Here is a 20,273-nt window from a genome sequence, read left to right on the forward strand (position 1 = left end):
TATTATATAACCATTCATGAAAACATCAAACATGTGGACTATAACATTTAATCATATATTAAAAAATTAGTAACTATTGAGTCAACATTAAACATTTCACCGACCAAATGTATTTGCCTGTTGCAAACTAGTCTTTGTATTCAAAGCAGTGGTGTGCAAATGCGGTGGGATTTTTCTCAACGCCGGATCTGAAATCCATTTCATTGTGAATGGGTCAGATTTGACGCAGAACAATATTTAAACAGTATTCGTGGCACCCATGCAAAAGTCCAATATCTTATTATTAATGTGTTTTAACTGTAGTCAAACGTCAAAACGTCATATTTGACCCTGTCTAAGTGGTTAAACTTATTCCTGCCTTCTTAACAGACGATGTAGACAGAAGTATAAAACAGACGTGAGAAAAATACGCTCTGCAGACAAAATTGTGTGGCTCTTAAAAGAGCCGTTGTGTTGTCGTGTATCCAGCAGTCGTTGATGTAACCGCCGAAGCCGTACAGGGTGCGGCCCTGCCTCTTCAAGGTGTACACCACGTCCATGGCGGCCCTCTTGGCGTGCTCGGTGTAAGTGACGGCATCCCGGATCATGTTTTCCAAGAACACTCCACGGGTCTCCTTGTAATTCAGACCGGAGATACGTTTCACACCACCACGGTGACCCAGTCGGCGGATGGCGGGTTTAGTGATTCCCTGGATGTTTTCCCGGAGCACCTTGCGGTGGCGCTTGGCGCCTCCTTTCCCGAGTCCTTTCCCTCCTTTTCTGCGGCCACTCATTTTGTCATGAAATGGAATTGACTATATAAAAGAAAGATATATATATATATATATATATATATAAGCTTCAGATTAAAAATGACAATAAATAGTGTTACTACTATTGCACAGAAGAATAAAGTATACAAAACAGTAAATGCTACATAATATTGCACAAAATGTAAAAGGAAATGTGTAATATTGCACAAAAGTATGGATATGAGCGTAGTTTGTCAAACAACATCAACACAGTCTTATGTTAAGTGATGCTGGAGTTGAATAATCAGACAGCTGATGGAATGAAGGACCAGCGGTAGCGTTCCTTCTTACACGCTGGATGCAACAGTCTGTTACTAAAAGAGCTGCTAAGGGCCCCCACTGTGTCATGCAGGGGGTGGGAGAGGTTGTCCATGATCGATGTCAGCTTGGCTAACATCCTCCTCTCACCTACATCCTCAGTGGTGTCCAGAGAGGGCAGTCCAGGACAGAGCCAGCTCTCCTGGCCAGTTTATTAAGTTAAGTATTAATCATGTTGTAATGTTGCAAGCACAGTTGTTTCTGTTTGAATGAAAAAAAGTAACTGTATATAACAAAATCATGAAAAGGTTAATGACAAAACTCATTCAAACAACATTCAAAGTTGCACAACTGCAGTGAGGTACAGTAATCTTTGTTACAGTTTCAAAGGGGTTCAAACTTAAGTATCAAATCAGTAATTATTTATTTTTGTATCACTGCAACACATTGAATGATTCAGTGGGTATGAACAGTCAAAGTCGAGTATAGTCACAGAATTGCTCAGTATTGTGTTTGGCTCAAAAAATGTATCTCTAAAGAGATCTAATATAGGACAAGTTCTTTAACTAGTCTTAAAATTGTCCTCTTTAAGCACCATTGGTTCAAGAGCTCCCTCTGGTGGAGGTAACAGGCCACTGAGGTCACAGGTCACACTGTAAATTTGATTTTTCCTGCCAGAAGATGCTCTGTTGTAAGTGGCATGCAAATAACTGACTACTGAACATTCAGCACTTATTAGTATTTTTGTATTTTCGCTTTATTCTGCCTTGTGTCTTATTGTAATTATATTGAATAAATGATAAAAGTTTTGTTTCAAAAAGAAAGTGGCATGCAATTACCTTGTCTGAGTATATGAGAAAAGAAATGTTTCCACGAGGTCTGTGTATCTGGGGGGAAGAACAGTGTTCATCATTGCATTGAATAGTGTGCTCAACAAGTGCTCATTTGCATTGATGATCATTACCATACAATACCTCAATGAGGTAGAAGGCAAACTCCAAAATTAGGTACTCAAGAAGGAACAGCACCTTGGAGACTTTGGCAAGAGAAAACAACAACCTGCTAAAACAATTGTCATGATACTCACTGAATTAAACACAAAAAACAAAGAGATAAAATCAACCGTTCATGGACCAGACCAAGGAATACCTGAAGCGGCTGCAAATATTACTGTAAGAGGTTTTTCTTCATGGTACATTTCTCAATATTTCCAAACCTTGGCAACATGAGCACGAAGCACAATTTAAAACCACCTATATGAGGAAGAAAACCTGATTAGTTCATGTTTATTAGATTAGTAATTCTTCCAGTGACCATGTCATTGTTCTGATTGGAGAGTGGAACCACAAAAGGAATCCAGTTTCTATCATAGAATACAGCATATTCAACTAAACTATTAAGGCCATCAGAAAAACAACCATGATGCCTGGTTCTCTGTGCCTTAATGATAGTTCAGTTATTGAACATTTAAAGTGTGAGCCTCACTTATTTAAATGGTGATAACGGACAAAAAACAAGCGCAATTTGATGTTTGAGTGCTTGGATTCCCTCTCTTGCAGTCCCGAGCTTGCGTTATCGCTTCCTGCCACTAGAGGTCGCCGCCCCCCCTCCGTGTGGAGATGCAGAGGCATGCAGCAGCAGCCCGGTCAGAGGCAGCAGAGTGCGGGGAACTCCAGCAGCTCCGCTCCGTATATTTCCACTCACCCTGCGTGTTAGGGATTCATTCATCTCAGGCACAGCTGCTGCTCGGTCTGTCCTGGCGGGATCTGTCCATCCATCCACCCGTCTGCTCATCCAGGTCCATCCACATCTCTGTCCTTCCATCCAGCTGCGTTCGCGGTCTGCGCCTGGGAAGGTCAGACGCATCATTTATAATCAGCGGACCTGACAACTTTTTTCTCCCTCTTCTTTTTCTTTTTTTTATTCCTCTGCCTCCTGATCAGCGTTTCATCACCGGGAGGCTATTACTGCATCCAGCCGTCTTCGGTGAGTCCTGCTGCCCGTGTTTTCATGTGAGATGCGATGAGCGCTGCAACACTGAGGTGTGGGAAACCTCTGACGTGTGGTCAGGCAGGAGGTTTGATATTTTACGAACAAAATGAAACCCTTCAGGAATGTCATGCACGCTGTGTTTCCTCTGAGATGGAGCTGTCTCGTGGCATAAAACAACATTTCTATGCTGTTTGACTGACGTGGGGATTTTAAGTGTTTTGGTTTCCACGTGACTTTAAATGGACAGATGTTGCCTGATGTGCTGTTATGTTACAGACAGAGTCTCAGTAAGCTCTTTTTACTGTAAGATAAACTACTATAACCTTTTAAAAGTTGTACAAATCCCTCCAGTCAGTCATTTGGGCTGTTAAATGGGAACACGTTTAAGATAAAGCCCTAAGTGTAAAAATTATTTCCTCCATTGCTTTCACAAGGGAGTATGTCCATTTCAGTCTTCATGAATCTGCAGTTTTATCCAACTTTGCTGCTTGATCTCCCTCCATCTTCCCCCGTTGGGTTCGAGGATGTAATTGGCATTCATGAGCAGCTCCGGGTGTTGCATAATAGCTCACATCTCAATGGGTCAGTCAGCACATCCCACATGGGTGCTTGCCAGACTGGGGTCCAGGGAACTCCTAGGGGTCCTGACGAAGGCTGTGGGTCAGATGCAAAAATGAAGATGGGTTTGATATCACTGTTGTTTCCTTGACTTGTAATCAGCACGAGGAGGGCACCAGAAGATTACAGAAACAAGTTACAGCAACCCTCAGCTTACATGCACATATGATGATAAAATGCATCTTGTATATGGGTCCAGATGAGGTGCAATATGCCTACTGGGGACTGTGGTGGAATGTTACTAAGTACATCTACTCGAGCACTGCACATAAGTACCATTCTGAGGTACTTGTACTTCCTACTTAGTACTTTAACTTCAAGTATACTTTGTATATTAAAATTTTACATACAAAATCATCTTAAAATATATTATGCAGTTTTCTAGATAAACATTAAAATGATGTAATCACATTTATGCTGTAATGCAGCAATATAATATTTCCAGTAATACAAAGCTGTGAAGGGCAACTCAATTACCTTGAATAGAGGACTTTTACTTGTAACAAAGCATATTTCAGATTGTGTCGTCTCTACTGTTACTTGGGTAAAGGATTTGATCACTTCACCCACCTCACATGACTCACAGAACAGCTTGTTTTCTTCCCTCTGACAGCAGAGAAAGACAATATCTTGTTAGGCAGGAGGGCCTGCCATGAAGATCAGATCAAACAGGGCCTAACTGGTCCAAAGTCTATCAGTATGCGGGCTGCCTGACAGAGACATGTCACCTCTGGATGAAAACACCAGCAGTGTCTGCAGCTCAAGAGAAAAGGAAAGTGTGTAACAACCTGTGGAATCACAATTTGTTTTTGTCTTTTTAGAGATGTAGTCCATAGTTTTACTTATTACTGATTGCTGACTTTTGAATTTTACTAGATTTCTTGTAGCACTTTTGCTTTTAGATGATTCAAATATCATCTGCTCTGTTGAGGAGGTTGTCGTAGCATTCTTTCCCCCACTGGTTTCCCTCCAGAGGCAGTGCACCAGTTCACTGTATGTATTTTGATGACAGGCCTGTGGTTTGCAGTCTTTCTATAGCCTGTGGTGCAGCAGGTCTCCTCCCATGGTTTGGAGCTCAGAGGTCTGTAATCTCCCTGAACCGCAGCACCACCACCCAGATTCATTTCTCAGGGTAAAAATGACACAAAACCCAGCTGGGCACACAGCGGAAAAAAATATACACGTGCCCGGCTTGACAGTTTGGATGGGGTCCCTGTAGAGCAGAGGTCCACGGGTAAAACTGTGGATACGAGACAGAGGGCATGAGGTTCATTACTGATCTATGATCTGGAAATATGATGATCAGTCGCTTGTATTTCAAGGTGAAAGGCATTTTTTCCCCCTCTGTCAACAGTAACAGAAAACAGTTAGTCAGAGATACACATGTAGACATATAATTAATTCAACACAATGAAAAAAAAATGCAGATTAGAACGTGCATCACATTTATGCAGTCATTTATTTAAGCACAGAAGCAGAGACTCCTTCTTTTGTTTCATGTTTCTGTATTTTTGTATTACATTGCATTTAAATTCTTCTTGTGGGTCAGACTGGTTCTGAATTTTTGCAATACGCAAACTAGTCTGGGATAATGATGAAACATGAAAGACCTCATTGGAGGCCTTCTTCTTAGAGCTCCTATAATCCATATTTTCATATTAACGATCGATGAAATGGTTGTGTCGATGTGAAAATGGTCGCTGTAGTGAAGAACCCACTGAGAATTATTACTTGACTCTGCAGTTCTCCTCAGCTCTACAGGGTTTTTTTTAGTATCTTTTAGCTCTTTTTTTTTTTTAACGCTCCAAAACAACCCTGTTTGGTTGACTCTCACTGTTCTCATCAGACTGATTTCAGCGAAAAAGCTCTAAAAGCCTGCTGTGCACTGCCTGCCCTGCACCAAATGGCGAATAGACAGACTATCAGTTTGAGTGTGTTTTTTTTTTTAAGGCAGTTATATGTTGCAACAGCAAACTAAAAGTAATAAGGTTATTTTCGCCGTTGATGTAGCTATGCTGACCGTTTCTCGCTGATTCCACTCTTTGCGCTGAGTTCAGTTAGACCCGTCATGGCGTGTCGCTCTCTGTGCTGGATGCTGCTGAGACTGAGGCGATTGTGATCATCTTGCCCTCGCAACGGTGGCAAACAAGCATGTGAGCGTTTCCCAAAATGCTGGACTGCCCTTCTGAACAGATGCTGTTGCTGGCGCACAGCGATTTTTGTCTTGCATCTCTATCGTAGCAAAATTCTGATAATATTCTTGTAACAGTGTCATTGGTCCCCCTTTTTTTTGTTGATACTGTGCCACTGTGGTAAGTTATTTCTGTCTTGGACCAGTATAGAAATACTGTCACAATGTACTCATTTGTAGTTGGTACTCTTGCTCTCTGCTCTCAGCTACAAAGTGCCAGATGTGTTGAGCTTAGCAGCCACTTCGGCCACACTGAAGCTGTTTATTCTGTGACTTCATCACAGGAGTGAGGTGTGGGCACGAGAGAGAGAGAGAGAGAGAGTCGGGGCGGTGGGTGGAGGCCATAAATGGCAAAATGTGAAGAATGGCCGTGTCGGCAGGGAGACACTGCTGTGTGTTCCGCTTCTTCCTCTCTCGCTGGTGTTTCCCTGCTGCTGCGTGGGAGAGCGAGGGAACACTGCAGTGGTGTGTGTCTGCTTACGCCAGTGTGTGTGACCTGTAAAACAGGTAGAAGGCAAGAACATAAAAGCGAGAAGCGAGGCAGAAAGGCAGCCAGTTGTCATAGAAAAGAGCGGTACGAGCTGTCCTATTCCATTCATATTCTCCTTGCATTCCACACAACGTATTCCAAAAACTGACTGAAGACATTCCTTCCACACTCGCTCTTTCTCTCCTATAGGGCGATTCAGCCTCAAACCCCATCTTTCTGCCATATTGCTATTGTGGTTTACCCTTGTGGCTGTTGAGAAAACACATGAACTCACTGATTTTAAAGCTAAACGCGAAAATAGATTCAGGCATATGTGCTGCAGCTATTTTGTCCCCTGCAAACACTTTCAGTTCCGAAAGGATTGACAGAATATGCGAAATGTTGTGTTGTCTTGGTCTGGATACTTTTTAATCATGCAGCAGCCATTGGTTACTACGGTTTAGAGGACTTTAATCGACTTCATCTGACCAGCAGCAAATTTGCAAAACTTTTTTTTTCCAGAATTGAAAAAGAAAACATAATTCAGACACCCCCAACTGCATGTTTTCTGCAACTAGAGGATTATTGGATGCTTTTTTTTTTAAAGGAATGGTTCAACATTTAGGGAAATGCGTGCATTAAACTTTGGACAGAGCCAGTCTAGCTATTTCAAGGCTTTATGCTAAGCTAAGGTAACTGTCTGTTTACTGTAGCTTCATATTTAGCATACATACATGATAGATGCGTGGCTCTTCTCAAGTCACTCACAGACAGGAACAAAATGAGTGTATTTCCCAAAATTACGACCTGCTCTTGTAATCACACATGTCAGTTAGTCCTCAAAATTGAACTGATTGATGTGTTTTATGATCTCAGGCCTCCATCAGTAGGACAACATCACTCAGTGTTTTCCAAAACTGTTGAAATCTAAGTCAGTTTTATGATGTCATGGTTAAGGTTTGGTTAGGTTTAGGCACAGAAACTGTGTTAGGGTTTGGGAAATATTATGGTTTGGGTTAAAATAAGTACTTAGTTAAGGTAAAGGGACCTTTCAAGATTCAAGATTCAAGATCGTCTTTATTGTCACTGAGCATAACATGTCAATAAAATTTGCATAGCAATCCCCATGTTAGAAATAATGAGAAAGATAAGAAAGAAATAAAATAAAATAAAGATACTAGAATAAAATAAACTAACATGCAGGTAAAAATATACGTAAATGCAATAAAAATATACCAGAAATGAAAATATACGAGGACAATAAGAATATACTAAACAATAAACAATAAAATTTACCAAGAGCAGCTGAAATATACTAAAATGTATACACTTTCGTTGTCATTGCTGCAATGACAACCATGTGGTTGAGGCTAGGGAACGGTCGCGGTCATGCTTATAAAAAACAACTGGCTGTGGGTTGGAAATGGGAACTTTATGGCTGCTGGACGCTTCGTCTCTTGAAAGTTAACACGTCATTTTCGGGCGCTTGCTGAAATGCTGATCCCGACGTTTTTCTTGGGAGAACAGTCTCCATTCGTATGAGGCCCAGTTTTTACTCATAATCCTCAGACGGCCATTATCGGGGTGGTGCTGGAGGACTGAGAGATTACAGCTAAACAGGCTTCAGTTGTGGCCTCCGCTGCACGGCCCACAATTGATTCATGTCAGGTGGTAAAACACCGACCACCTCATAAATGCTCGAAACACGTCGACCTGGACTGGAAAGATGGAACAAAATGTTACTGTTATTACCTTCACTACAGTATAACACACTGTTCTGACTGCGCTGTTTGGTGGCCGGATTGTGGAGTCCATATTAAAAATGATAAATGAGAAAACATTCAAAGACGCTGACGGCGGCCATGATGACCCTTGCTGAGAGAGAGACAAGGATGGATGATTGGCTTCCACTTGGGCCACACTAAGCGGCACACAGCCACACCATGTATGGGCATGTGTGTGTTGGTATAAAAGGGAAAAGGTTAGCTTAAACTCGGAGTGTGTGTGAGTGTGTGTGCTGCGATGGATGAGAGAGGAAAGCGCTGGAAGTTTGCCACTTCATAACTTCGACCAGTGTGAAGCTGGCTAACGGGTTCCTGGCATTGACACAGACACAAACACATTTTTCAGCTTTTATTTATCCAGACGGGGTGTACTGAACGTCTGTTTTCAGTTTTCTCCCATTTTTCTTGCTATATCTCATTTCAACCTTGAACAGGGGGATGAGTGAAGACATTTTCTCCTGACAGATCATGTCACAAGCATGGCTAACGTACCTCAGCAGGCTATGTGTTGGCTCTCACAACTGCCACACATGTTTGGAAGCCAGTTTTCCGTCACCTTTGATCACTTATTGAGTGTTTCATTACGGCGTGTAACAAAATACAATACGCAGTTTTGGATATGCTGTGAGCTGTGGATAGCCAAGAATCGTTATGTGCCCCCGATCACGTCAGTTTCTTTTCGTCTTGTGCTGTGCCCCAGTGTTGACCTTGATCTTGAGACGTACCCATACTGCACACCTCCCTTGATATGTAACAACAGGTTGCAGAGAGCAACATGTGTGATCAGCCCGCTTGGTAGCGTTGCATTTCCTCCCTTGCACTTACAAGTACCTATTCTTCTCTGCCATTTTCAAATTCAAAAGTTAATTGAAAGATCGACCAATTAACCCTGAACTCCCCCTAATTTCAGTAAAAGTAAAGTACTGTTAATATTTATTTGCTCCAATGACCGCATAGGACACTTGCATATGCTACGGTGTAGTCTCACAAGCCAACAAAACACAGCCAAGTGTGTTTTTGTTGAATTTGAAATAGCAATCCATGACAGCTGACGCGTTAACTTGTGTTTCAGCTGCATGAAGAGTTTCAGCTGGATGAAGAGTTTCAGCTGGATGAAGAGTCAGGTTAAACAGTAGTGATGATGCACATCTCTACTGGTGTATTCTAGTCAGGATTTTTCTGTTGTGAGACTGCAGCACGGGGCAGCTCCTGAGCAAAATATGAGTTTTTCTTCTGCAGTTTCACGGCCGCAGCAGCGTTTCAAATTCACGACCCTCCGGTTTCAAACAAACTTTCCTATCAGGCTGCTGCCACCGCCGCATAAATTCAAGAAAAACACGAGCCTGAGCCTTGTGTGTTTGCCGTTCTATTATCTGAGTCAGCATTTCTTTTCACTGGACATGCACCATTCTTGAGCCAGCGTATCCTGGGATTCAGCTGGAATCATTAAGATGCAGATTTCAGGTGGCTTCTAGCTGCTGTCTGTTTGTTTTTGGTGAAAAGTTGGAAGAGCAGCCGGGAGGAAAACAGAGAGGGGCTTGGGGCAGAAGTTTCAAATCAATTACCTGGTGAGATATCATCAGCGTGGGTTGTTTTCTCATTAAACAGACCTGTGCTTGTTTGTTTGAGCAAGCCGCAGTGATGTTTTCCTTTTGAATAGATGACTTCAGCTCTGTGCTTGCTTTAGTCTACGCTCCCCTGCTCCTTCTGTCTTCTGCTCTTTTTCTTTCTCTCGCATCTCTCACACACCTGCACAAAAAACCCCACTCAGGAAGTGAACAACTCTCAAAAGCCGACTGACACTCATGTCTCTGTACTATGTACTGCTCACTTTAGTGTTGTTGATTTGCCATCTTTCTGTGTCCTCTCCCCTGTGGACGGACAGTGAGCTGTGAACCTCAGCTGATTAAATCTCTGTAGGCAGCAGCAAGGATGCCGTGTGTGTTTCATCTGCAGTGTTTCATTTGATATGCTGCATATCTCAAAGTGCCCATGACTAACACAATGTGGGTGCTTTTTATTAAAGTAAAATAAGTGGATATTTATCCTGAGATTTTCACACATCAGCCTGGTATCTTTTCCACAATGGAGGGTTCCTCTGTTCCACATTACTGTGGAGAAAAAAGTAGTACTGCACTATAATTCATGTTATATGAGTTTGGTGAGGTGAAGAACAACACTTACATAATCAAGGCAATAAATATGTTCCCTGCAAAACATACTTGGAAAATCAAATTTGTAGTATACAAACCAAATTTCTAGAAGCCAGGGCCACGACTGTGAGCTTTTTTTCAGCTCAGTCATAGTCTGACACTTCTGCTAATGTAAGTCCCGCAGCTAGCTGAGAAATCACTGTATGACTCACAAATGGTGGTGGAAGAAACATATCCTATGCTGAGCTAAAAGCAGTAATGCCTTCAAGAAATATTACCTGCAAAAAGGAAAATACAGCACGAAGAGAAGTAAAACAGTTGAGTTGCGAGTGTTGAAATCTACTTTAACGTCAGAACTGTGCATTTATGTGAACCTACGCGTTTCCTCAGACGCTGCTTCCCCCTGTGTGGACGAGAGGATGGATGGCTGACCTCGGAGCTCACTGATTGGTTCGCTGAACTTCGCTGGCTGCAGCTGCTGTCATGGCCAAAAGCCCGGAGGTGAAGTTGGCCGTCTTCGGCAGAGCCGGGGTGGGCAAGTCAGGTAAGCTGCTCTGTGTGTGTGTGTGTGTGTGTGTGTGTGTGTGTGTGTGTGTGTGTGTGTGTGTGTGGACACATATTATTCATGTTTTGGTGACATTAATCTGTTTACACAGTCAAATTGAGGGGACTTACCTCCTTTATGGGGACAAGTCCCCATGAGGTCAATCATAAAATTTTTGGGCTTAAAGTTAAGGAAGGTAAGGTTAAGGCTAAAGTTAGTGTAAGGGTTAGGGTTAGGCAAGTCGTGGTCATGGTTCGGGTAAGTCTCCAAGAAATAAATCTGTGAATGGGAATGAAACATGCTAATTTGACAGATTTGTACTTTGTTCAATCCATTTCCGGGCTACAGTTAAAAAGGTTAAACCTGGCTGCTGTGTAGGCTATCTGGATGTTTCAGGGAGTGTGTTTCACCCCTTTCTGCCTTTTTTACTGTATGTTGCCACTGTGCATCTCACCTCAGCTTTTGAGCGCTTTCCTCCATCATCCTGTCTGTATTTTTGTACTCACTGTAATTTCTCCTCATGCTCTGTTTGCGTAGTCAACATTGCAGCAGGGGGTTGTTTTTGGTCCGGCTTAAATACCTCCACTCCCACAGACAACTCAGTTGAGTCATTGTCATTTGCTTTCAGCATTCCTCTATAAGCTGCAGCAGCTCGGCCTCAGCTGGCGCCCTTGTATGTTTCCTCCAGTAGCTAACACAATAACACAGACCATATGTTTCCTGTCGGCTTCAAATCAAGACAGATTGCTTCTGCGTAGCAATCAGCTGTTGGAAAACATGCTTCGGGATCTCTTCCATGTCGAAGGAGGCCATTAAAATGCCGAAGGAGGTCAGCTAAAGTACTGTACTGAAAAGTATAATGACCGAGGAGTTCATAACCTTCAGCTGAAAGGAGTGCGGTTGCGAAAAAAAATGGCAATGAGGCTGACACATGCTCTTCTTAAACCTTGTTCAGGAAAGGGAGACCTTAAACCTCTAATCCACAACTGCTTTTCTTGAACCAAGCGTCGGCCTGCTGTCCATCTCCACTCAATGAAGTGTATCGCTCCAAAGCTTGTCAGTCATCCTGATGAGTAGTCATCAGCTCTGATCCTTCACCACTGCCGTCATTTCTTCTTTTTTCCCTCAGGTTTTGCTGTTGCTTCCTGCACTGTAGCTGCTAACCTTATGTTCCCCACTGAAAATACTACAAACGGTTGATTAGGTTGTTGTTCGGGCTTTGGGCATCACTGTATGCCACTCCTCATTTTCTTTAAAAATAGCATCTCAGTGATCATTATTGAAAATGAAAACAATGGAACATATTCATCTTCTATCTAGTTTAACAGGACAGAAACACAGATTTTTAGCAAAAAAGCAGAAAAGCAGTTGAAAGTGCACGTCATTGCATCTTTCTTTGCAGGTGTAAAGCCAGGTCATGGGCTGGTGTAGTCCCATATGTCACCTCAACCCTGTGTATGCAGTTGATGTGGTCACAATCACTCCAGATTTTTAATTTGTTATCCAGCAGCGGGTCTTCAGAGGCTTCCAGTTTTGTAATCTCTCTGTTTGTAGCTCTGAGTGATAAAATGTTTCACTGGGGTCAAACCAATTTTTGAATGAATACGCCCTGGCTTGCAACAGTTTAACCTTCAATCTTTGACTTTTGTCCAGTGAAGAAGACGAGCACAGCGTAGGTGCACAGCTTGTGGAAATATTCTATCGCCACAGCAAGCATTTTATCATTCCTGGCAGACAGTAGGCACCTGTGGGATCATGTAAAAACCTTTGAAGACGCAACCTGTGGATAGATAACAGGTAACACAAGACTAAAAATCTATAGCCACGCCAGCAGCTTTGTGTGCATTTAATGTCAGCTTCTTAACATGCTCACAATATTTAGCATGTATAATGTTTACCATCTCACTTTAGTCTGTTAGCATGCTGACATTGATTATTAATACTTATTGATATACTGGTTTTCAGCCTACTTCCGGTCTAAACTCTCTTCAAAACCAGCTGCCTCTCTATACACATAGACATTTGTTTTCATGTGGACACTTGATTTACGCTGCTCTGCAGTTGCCTGATCCTCTTCAGGCAGTCACATGCCTCCCTTTGCTTTTTTTAATGCACAAAACCAGACACACAGCGGGAGAGTGGTCATTGTTGCCACATCTGAAGCTACATGTAGCCCCGGTGATCCTTTCAACAATGAACCGCTCGCGTCTAAACATAACCCTTTGGCGAAAGCCCACACATGCTAATGAATCAGCCTCCTCTTCAATGGGCAAACATCGGGGTTCGTAAATTACACTCCTGCGTCGTGCTCAATATGATGGAGAGGGTAAAAATAAACAATGATGTTTAACAGATTTCGCATGTTGCTTTGAACCTTCCAGTGTGTTGGAGTGAACACTCACGCAGTTCATAAATCTCAACTTACTGTACGTCCATTTCAGCTAAGAGGTTATATGCCTGGTATCCAAGCATGTAGAGACTGTGCTTTAAACAGAGCTGAAGTGATCTTGAGCAAGACAATAAAGTCCTGCTAGTTCTCTATCTGACCTCTGACCTCAATCTGTGACACCTAAGAGGTGTCACAGATTGGCTTTGTGATAAGTAAAGCAAGATAGTGCTGAGAGGACTCGTTGATTCAGTCAGTCGGTCAGCTCGCATAAAGCCAGTGATCAACAGTGGAGATATTCGATTCATCAGTTTTAAAAAATGCTGCTGCCAGTTTCTCGAGTGTTTCTCTGTTTTGTATGAGTGTGAATGGATTTTTTGGGGGGTTTAGGACTGCTGGTTGGAAAAAAAAACAGTTTGGCGACGTCTCCCTGGGTTCAGGAGACCTTTGATTCAGTGTTAGTTTTGTCAGCTATTTTTTATTTAGTCTTTGTCTTAGTGCTGTTTCAAATGCCCCTGTTATATTTAGACTTTAGCCTAGTTTTAGTTCTAGTCAATGAACACTGTTGACATTTTAGGGTTTTTTTAGTCATCCAACTATGTTGAACATTTCAGTCAATTTCATCTTCTTGTAATGTGAAGAACGAATGAACACGGCGCTTTTGTGTCACCAAACAGTGCACAGGTCAAAATACATCAATCAGGTGTTAAGTGCATAACAGGCTTTTAGGATTGCTAGGCTTTTAGCTAGTTAGCTCACTGGTTTTAGACTGAAGCTCCTACTGCTGCTTTCAATAAATAATTTAGCTGAAACATCAGGGTTTCCCGTACAGTACCGTGCACCATTACAGTTTCATGGCAGCATCCCCTGATATATATATTATTATATATACATTTTAGTCTCATCTTTTCTCATCAACAATATTGCACGTTAATACGGTCAGTTTGTTTGAGGCTCAAATTTCACGCCAATCCATTCAATAGTTGTTGAGACGTTTCACTAAATACCAGAAATATCAACCCGCTGGCTGCGCTAGAGGAAAAGTCAGTGGATTACCAAAATCATTAGTCTACAAAGTGCAGGAACCGTTAATTTGATGACAATCCATCCAATATTTGAGGCATTTCAGTTGGCAAAAGTGGTGGAGCAACCATCTGTGCCATGTTCTTTTAGAGTCCTTTTGATTATATTTGCACACCCCACATATTTCCCTGGCAGGAAAAGACACACCGAACACTGGAAAATGTTGACAAGATCTCTGCTAACTTGGCAACTTCATTGTAAAACCATCAGTTTTTCATATCTTCATCCACGAGTGTTTCCATCTTGACTTTGGACAACAGAACATGTGCGTGTGAGCCGGTGTTTATGTGATGCCTCTGTTTCCTATTTTAGTTGGGCTTCAGTGTGTTTGCGCTCTAGTTGTGATCATTCACATCCAGAAGCTGTTTGTTCCCTGGCTCGGTGGAAAAAATGTGTTCCTAATGAGCAGCAGTTGGGGTTTTGCTGGGCCCTTCATCATGCTCTGACCTGGACTCCTACAGAGTGATCCAGCCCTAATAAAGAGCAATGTGTATTAACTTAACGGTGGCTGTTCTGGCACTTTGGTTTATTGACTCAGCAGAGGGAAACTGGGTTTAGGAATTAAGATAAATTTGTCCAATTACTGTACCTCCATCTTGGTCCCTGGTAATCACGCACATGCATACAAGCAAACACCCACACAATGAGTTGATCCTGTGAAATGATGTCTGTTTAATGGTCCCTTGACCATATTTGTAATAATTTTGACTCTATTATTGACGAATATGAAGGAGTAGTTTGGACAGCAGAGACCCAAACTCAGTGTCTGAGCTTGGAATCACTCTTTGCCTCCATTGTTTTCAGCACCATTGAGTGTTGGAAGGTTTGCAATAATGACGAGTGTTTTGGCTGTTTTAACCGAGAGGCAACCTCCAGGGCTGAAAAATGAAGCCAATGCGGAAGCACTAAAAATTTGTACTGTTCCTCGAAGGGCCACTTGAGGCTGGCTGCAAAAGTATTAAAGTAAAAAAAATGAAAACACAATAAACATGTTCACAGGCTGTTACAAAAACAGTTTTTAATCTTTATAGTTAATTTCGCTGTTCATGACAACTGTACAGGGGTTAATTTTTACATAACTCACCTTTTTCCATTATTTTAAGCCTTAAAGGTATGCATAATTATGAGTGTGGTGGCTTTGAGTGACAGCTACCTGCACATTGCTATGTTTTTTTGTGTTTTCCCGCCACCAGCTGGCGATCAGTGGAACAACATGAAGCAGGAGCAGGAATGTGTATTGTATCGCAAATGAAGAAAACCAGAAGCCCCTCATTAAAACATTGCTCCATTGCGCCACTAGTGGTCAAAAACTCCACAGTGTGCCTTTAAAGTTGCGCTGCCCCGAAAAGGTTAAAAAAATTAATGAAGGCAAGCTTGAGCAAAACAAAGCTGCTGTAGTAATGACTAATTTTTTCAACTATCAGGTATAATACAATTAAGTACAAACAAATAATTACTCATAAAAACTTGCAGAAACTGTGAGTCACTGCCTGACTTTCATCAAATAATATGAATACAATGGTGTTTTTTGGAGTGAAAACGATGGCGCATATACACATTCGCATACACTGAATACTGTGCTTAATAAGATGGTTAGATGCTCCTTTGGGAAATTAACTTTATGAGCGTCAGTTCGTAAAACATCCCGTCTAGTCGTTCCTCAAACATTCTGCCTCCTTCCTTCCCTCAGCCTGTCTGACGGCCAGAAAGCAGAACAATAACAAAGGCGCGGGCCAACATGTGTCTGCCTCAGAAATACTACTGTTTACCACCTCCAACGCCAGGAAGGGACCATGAATCAGCCTAATAATACGCGTGGGTCTGGAGCATGATGTAAACAGTCATTCAGAGGGCAGGCAGGTGAGGCGGAGTCACAAAAACAAACTCAACGCTGGACAGACTGACAGCCACTACGCTGGACTGAGAAGTGATGGTTTTTTTTAATAGTTGACCAGGAAAGTGGTTCTCCTGCACTTCTTACTGATCTCGTGCCAAACAAACAATAGTCTCCCTGAAATGAAATCTGAAACAAAGACATTTTCTTAGTGGACCAAAATAGAGTGAAGATCGTATTCCTTCACCATGAAAGCACCAAGTGACAGAAGCACCGGTTGGATCTTCCTTTTTTCCCTGTCCATCGCATTAAAGCATGTCTCCTCTGCCTAATCCTTTGCTCCAGGGAAAACTCATTACTCCCACTTTAACTCTGCACTTCTTTTTTCCATTTTGCCTTTTGATGAGTCACTGTTGTGTTAGAAAGGAACTGGTCATTTATTAAAATGAAAATGCTTTTTATTTGTTAGTGCCTCTTTTATAAGTCTGTGTTATAGGTTCACTAAATATACTCGCATTCACTAATAACACCCACAGGACAGGATGGAAGGGATGGGCAGTCCACAGATTCCACATATGGTGGCAAAGTCATTCGGATTTTTTTTTGTTTTATATCTAATGTAGCTTAACTTTACTATTGACACGAAGACACTGACAGCATGTGTTCCAACATTAAGATATGATCTGATTTAAAATGAAGAACCACCCTCTGGGCCAATTGTGAAGTGGCTCTAAAATTCCCTGCCAAAATGATCAAACATGACTGAAGATGGCTGGGCTGAGACCAGTGTTGGGGTACATTTTGGCAAGCTTGTCATTTGAATAGTGTAAGCATTGAAAAATGTAAAATTTTATAACATTGCCTTGTATTCTGGACCTCTAATTAATTTCAAAGTAATATGGTGTATGAAGAAGACAGTGTCCAAGATGACAGCATGTCTCTAAATGATTCTGACAGTATCACGTTGTGAGCTCATGACAACGACAATGAAAGGGCTTCCTGCTGAAAGATGGCACGACCAACCTTTTACACTCAAATCACTGTTGCAATGATCACGCTGCTTCCAAAATCAACTTCCTGTGATGCCCGCTGGAGGAAATGAAAGTCCTGGAAAGTAATTAAATAGCATCCATCAGGCTTTCTGCACGTAGCTCCTTGCACCGCAAAGCAATTAACAGGACGCAGAGGCGCTGAGACAGCCGCTCATCCTGCTGCTCGGGTTTCCAGGCACATCTTTGGCCTTTGACAGCTGAGAGAGCCCACAGCTGTGATGTTGGCTAGCAGTTTGACTCCCCTGATTATATTCTGCGTGCCGGACCGTGAGCAGCCATAAGGTATGACTCATCGAATGCATTATGCTGTGGCACAAGTGCTCTAATCAGCGTGTCAAAGGCAGATTTTAGTCTTTTAGATAAGAGATATAAAAAGGTTCACAAGAGGCTTTCAGAGCAGCAGGAGTGACGTGAATGTTCTGATGAGGTGTGTCTGCTGTACAGAACGTTAAGCTACTTTTATGTACTTGAGTATGTTACATAAGGCAAGGCATTATTTTTTTGCTGCATTTGTTAAGTGTATGTCGAGCTCATACCCGGAGCTCATGGCGTCTTGCTTCCATGTGGGTGTAAAGTCAAGTGGGCCATGGCAACAGTACAACCAGGGCCAGGTGCGAAAATTAAGAACAGCACTTTGAATTATGTGGCTGGAGGAAGGAAATGACCAAAAAAAATGTGGATTGCTCGGGTGAAGCTTGGTGTGTATTTGTGAGAGATAGAGAATGAAAAATGTTTTGGTGAAGTATTTCCAGGAAGTGATGGGAAAGAAAGGGATTAGCAAAACTAAGAACCTGCTGAAGTGAGATTACACAAACTGTACGTCATTAATTCCTCACACAGTTTTACCCAAGCTGCCTGAACAGTTATACAGAAAACGGGGCATAGAGGAAGAAACGTTGAGGACATCATGTAGCTTTTGCTGTATGTGCAAGACATAGTGAGTTTAGAAAGGATTGATAAAACCAGATTGTGTGATAAAAATCATGTTTTTTTTTTTTTTACCATATTACCCTAATTCTTTCTCTGGTTTTAAACTAGAGGATGAAGTAATAAAAATCAAAGCAATGAGGTAAAAAATAAAACAGCACTTTGATATTTTAATATTAAGAAAAGACTGTGTGTAATGTGAAAGGGATTTCTCATAGTGATGAACCCACAAAGAATTATTATCCAACTCTGTAACTGCCTTTAACTCTGGCTTTTCGTTCATGTCCCAACTTTTTTGAAGTTGAGTCGAGTTGTTTATTCTTATTTGTTAGCATCAAGCCTGTTCCTATACATCTTTATTAGTATGATAAAAAGAAGCCAGTGGAGACAAACTGACAATTACGCTCTCAGTGCCCGTACTTTGATCGGGTTAAGTTAATCTATCACAGATAACAATGAATTTGATCAAGAGAAAATTGATTAAATTCTCAAAGACATAGCGGCATGCACACTGAATGCTCTGATGCAGCTCAGCTCTATCAGATTATCAGCTGTGTCACCTCTCCCTGCTCTGTCTGACAGTAATGCACTCATCTGAATGATTGCCAGTCGGAGGTGAGCAGCATCTTAAGCATGTTAATTTAGCCTTCAAAGTGAGCACTAAAATCATCAAGTAATTGCAGTTCTTCAGGCAGCTGAGACAGTTGAGGCAAAGCTGCGCTATTATGTACGAACACACCTGTCGAAATAAGAAATTAATTAAGACAAAAAAAAAAGTTCAATTGATTCTGCATTTGCTCAAAGAAAATTGGTGTCAACATGAGCATATGCTCACAGGCACTGATTGAAGAAGTCACCGTGATTTGAGAATAAAATAGTTTTGCACCTGGGTGGGGTGTGTTCATGTAAAACAAATGATTAATTGAGAAACTGAATGTCTAAAAATGTACCTCTCGTTCTGCTTGTAAACTAGTGTAAAGATTTTTTCAGCAATTTGAGCTGCATGGCTCAGTGGATGGTAGTGTCAGTTTGTCAGCTGGTCTACCACCTTGGTCCTGATGGAAAAATCTGAACTATTGGATGGATTGCCATGAAATGTGTTCCAGATATTACCATGCTAAACATGCTAAATATTACCTGCTAAACATCAGCATGTTATAATTGCCATTGTATGAATATCTGAGCATGCTAACATTAGCATTTAGCTCAAAGCAACACTGTATAGTTTTACAGAGCCACTCGGGGGCGGCTGGAGACTCTTACGGTGAGTTCAGGCTGAAAGCAAAATGAGTAGTTACCCAGTGTCATGACTATGACTCTGACTATTTGTTATTGTCGTAGAGCCCAAAACCCGATTTGCTTGTTCAGGTTAAAACATTTCCAACTTTCGGCTCATTTTTTTGTCCATTCGCGTCTTTCCATTTACTTTAAAATGCAACTCGCTGCATCTAAAATTTGCCTTGCATTCTGTCTGAATGAGCCTTTCCTCATCAGAAAAAATTACTTTGCATGGAGGTTATTACAACCTTTATTTAGTCTATTGTTAGGTGGTGACCTCTAGTGGCTATAGTAATTGTGAATGGAGCAAAGGAGGAAGTCCATTGATGTATGTCATGGATGAAGGGTATGGAGGGAAGGTGGTGGTGAATGAAGGGCCAAACAAAGACAGACTTTCACCAAGGAGACTCACACAGTCACTGGCAATCGACCTATTCAGTCGTCTATGAGGATGTGTTGATCTGAACACACTTAGTCTTGTTACTGTACATGAGTATTTATAGTTTTTGAGAGACAAAGAGCTGGCATGGAATCTACCTAAATTGTGGTTTTTAATTTCATGTACAACAATACATTGTGTTATTCAGGAGGAGCAGTTTTGGGATGACAGGTGGTTGCAGTCAGTCCTCCATGACTGCAGCCTAACAGCTCTGAGGCTGCATTAAAATGTCACGAAACCTAAAATCCCTCGGCGTGCCCATGATCTGCCCTTATTTCTCCATCCTCCTCCACTTCCTCCTTTCTTGAACCCACTACGTACCTTCTGCCAGAGTTTCCTGTGGTCCTCAGAAAGGAACAGGATGTCTCTGCCCTTCACCTTATATGTTTGACCGCTCTAAAGGAAGGATTCAGCCTGTTTCAATGTCCAAACCTCCCTCCAGTGCTTCTATTCACCTATTCACTCCTCTGCTCT

The 20,273-nt window shown here is 41.9% G+C and overlaps 2 protein-coding genes across 2 annotated transcripts in view; one reads left to right on the forward strand and one right to left on the reverse strand.

The window, feature by feature from the left end:
* Positions 1-3,025, reverse strand: LOC121626024. The gene is made up of 3 exons (XM_041964372.1): positions 2,754-3,025; positions 1,889-1,936; positions 1-794 (listed from the first exon to the last, which is right to left on the reverse strand). The coding sequence occupies exons 1-3, from the start codon at positions 2,916-2,918 to the stop codon at positions 363-365; spliced, it is 645 nt and encodes a 214-aa protein (XP_041820306.1). The 5' UTR covers positions 2,919-3,025; the 3' UTR covers positions 1-362.
* Positions 2,694-20,273, forward strand: part of rerg (RAS-like, estrogen-regulated, growth inhibitor) — a 48,736-nt gene continuing 31,156 nt past the window's right edge. The window contains exons 1-2 of the mRNA XM_041964373.1: positions 2,694-3,035; positions 10,647-10,800. Coding sequence (XP_041820307.1) covers positions 10,740-10,800 — 61 coding nt within the window. The 5' untranslated portion in view covers positions 2,694-3,035; positions 10,647-10,739. The remainder of the gene's footprint in view (positions 3,036-10,646; positions 10,801-20,273) is intronic.

Source organism: Chelmon rostratus, chromosome 22, assembly GCF_017976325.1.
Source record: "Chelmon rostratus isolate fCheRos1 chromosome 22, fCheRos1.pri, whole genome shotgun sequence".
NCBI classification, from domain to species: Eukaryota; Metazoa; Chordata; class Actinopteri; order Chaetodontiformes; family Chaetodontidae; genus Chelmon; species Chelmon rostratus.

Coding starts and splice junctions, on each gene's coding strand:
- LOC121626024 (XM_041964372.1), bottom strand. CDS start 2,918: ATGATGCGTCTGACCTTCCCAGGCGCAGACCGCGAACGCAGCTGGATG. Junction 1,937..2,753: donor ATGAATCCCTAACACGCAGG/GTGAGTGGAAAT, acceptor TCTTCCCCCCAG/ATACACAGACCTCGTGGAAA. Junction 795..1,888: donor TTCTCATATACTCAGACAAG/GTAATTGCATGC, acceptor TCTTTTATATAG/TCAATTCCATTTCATGACAA.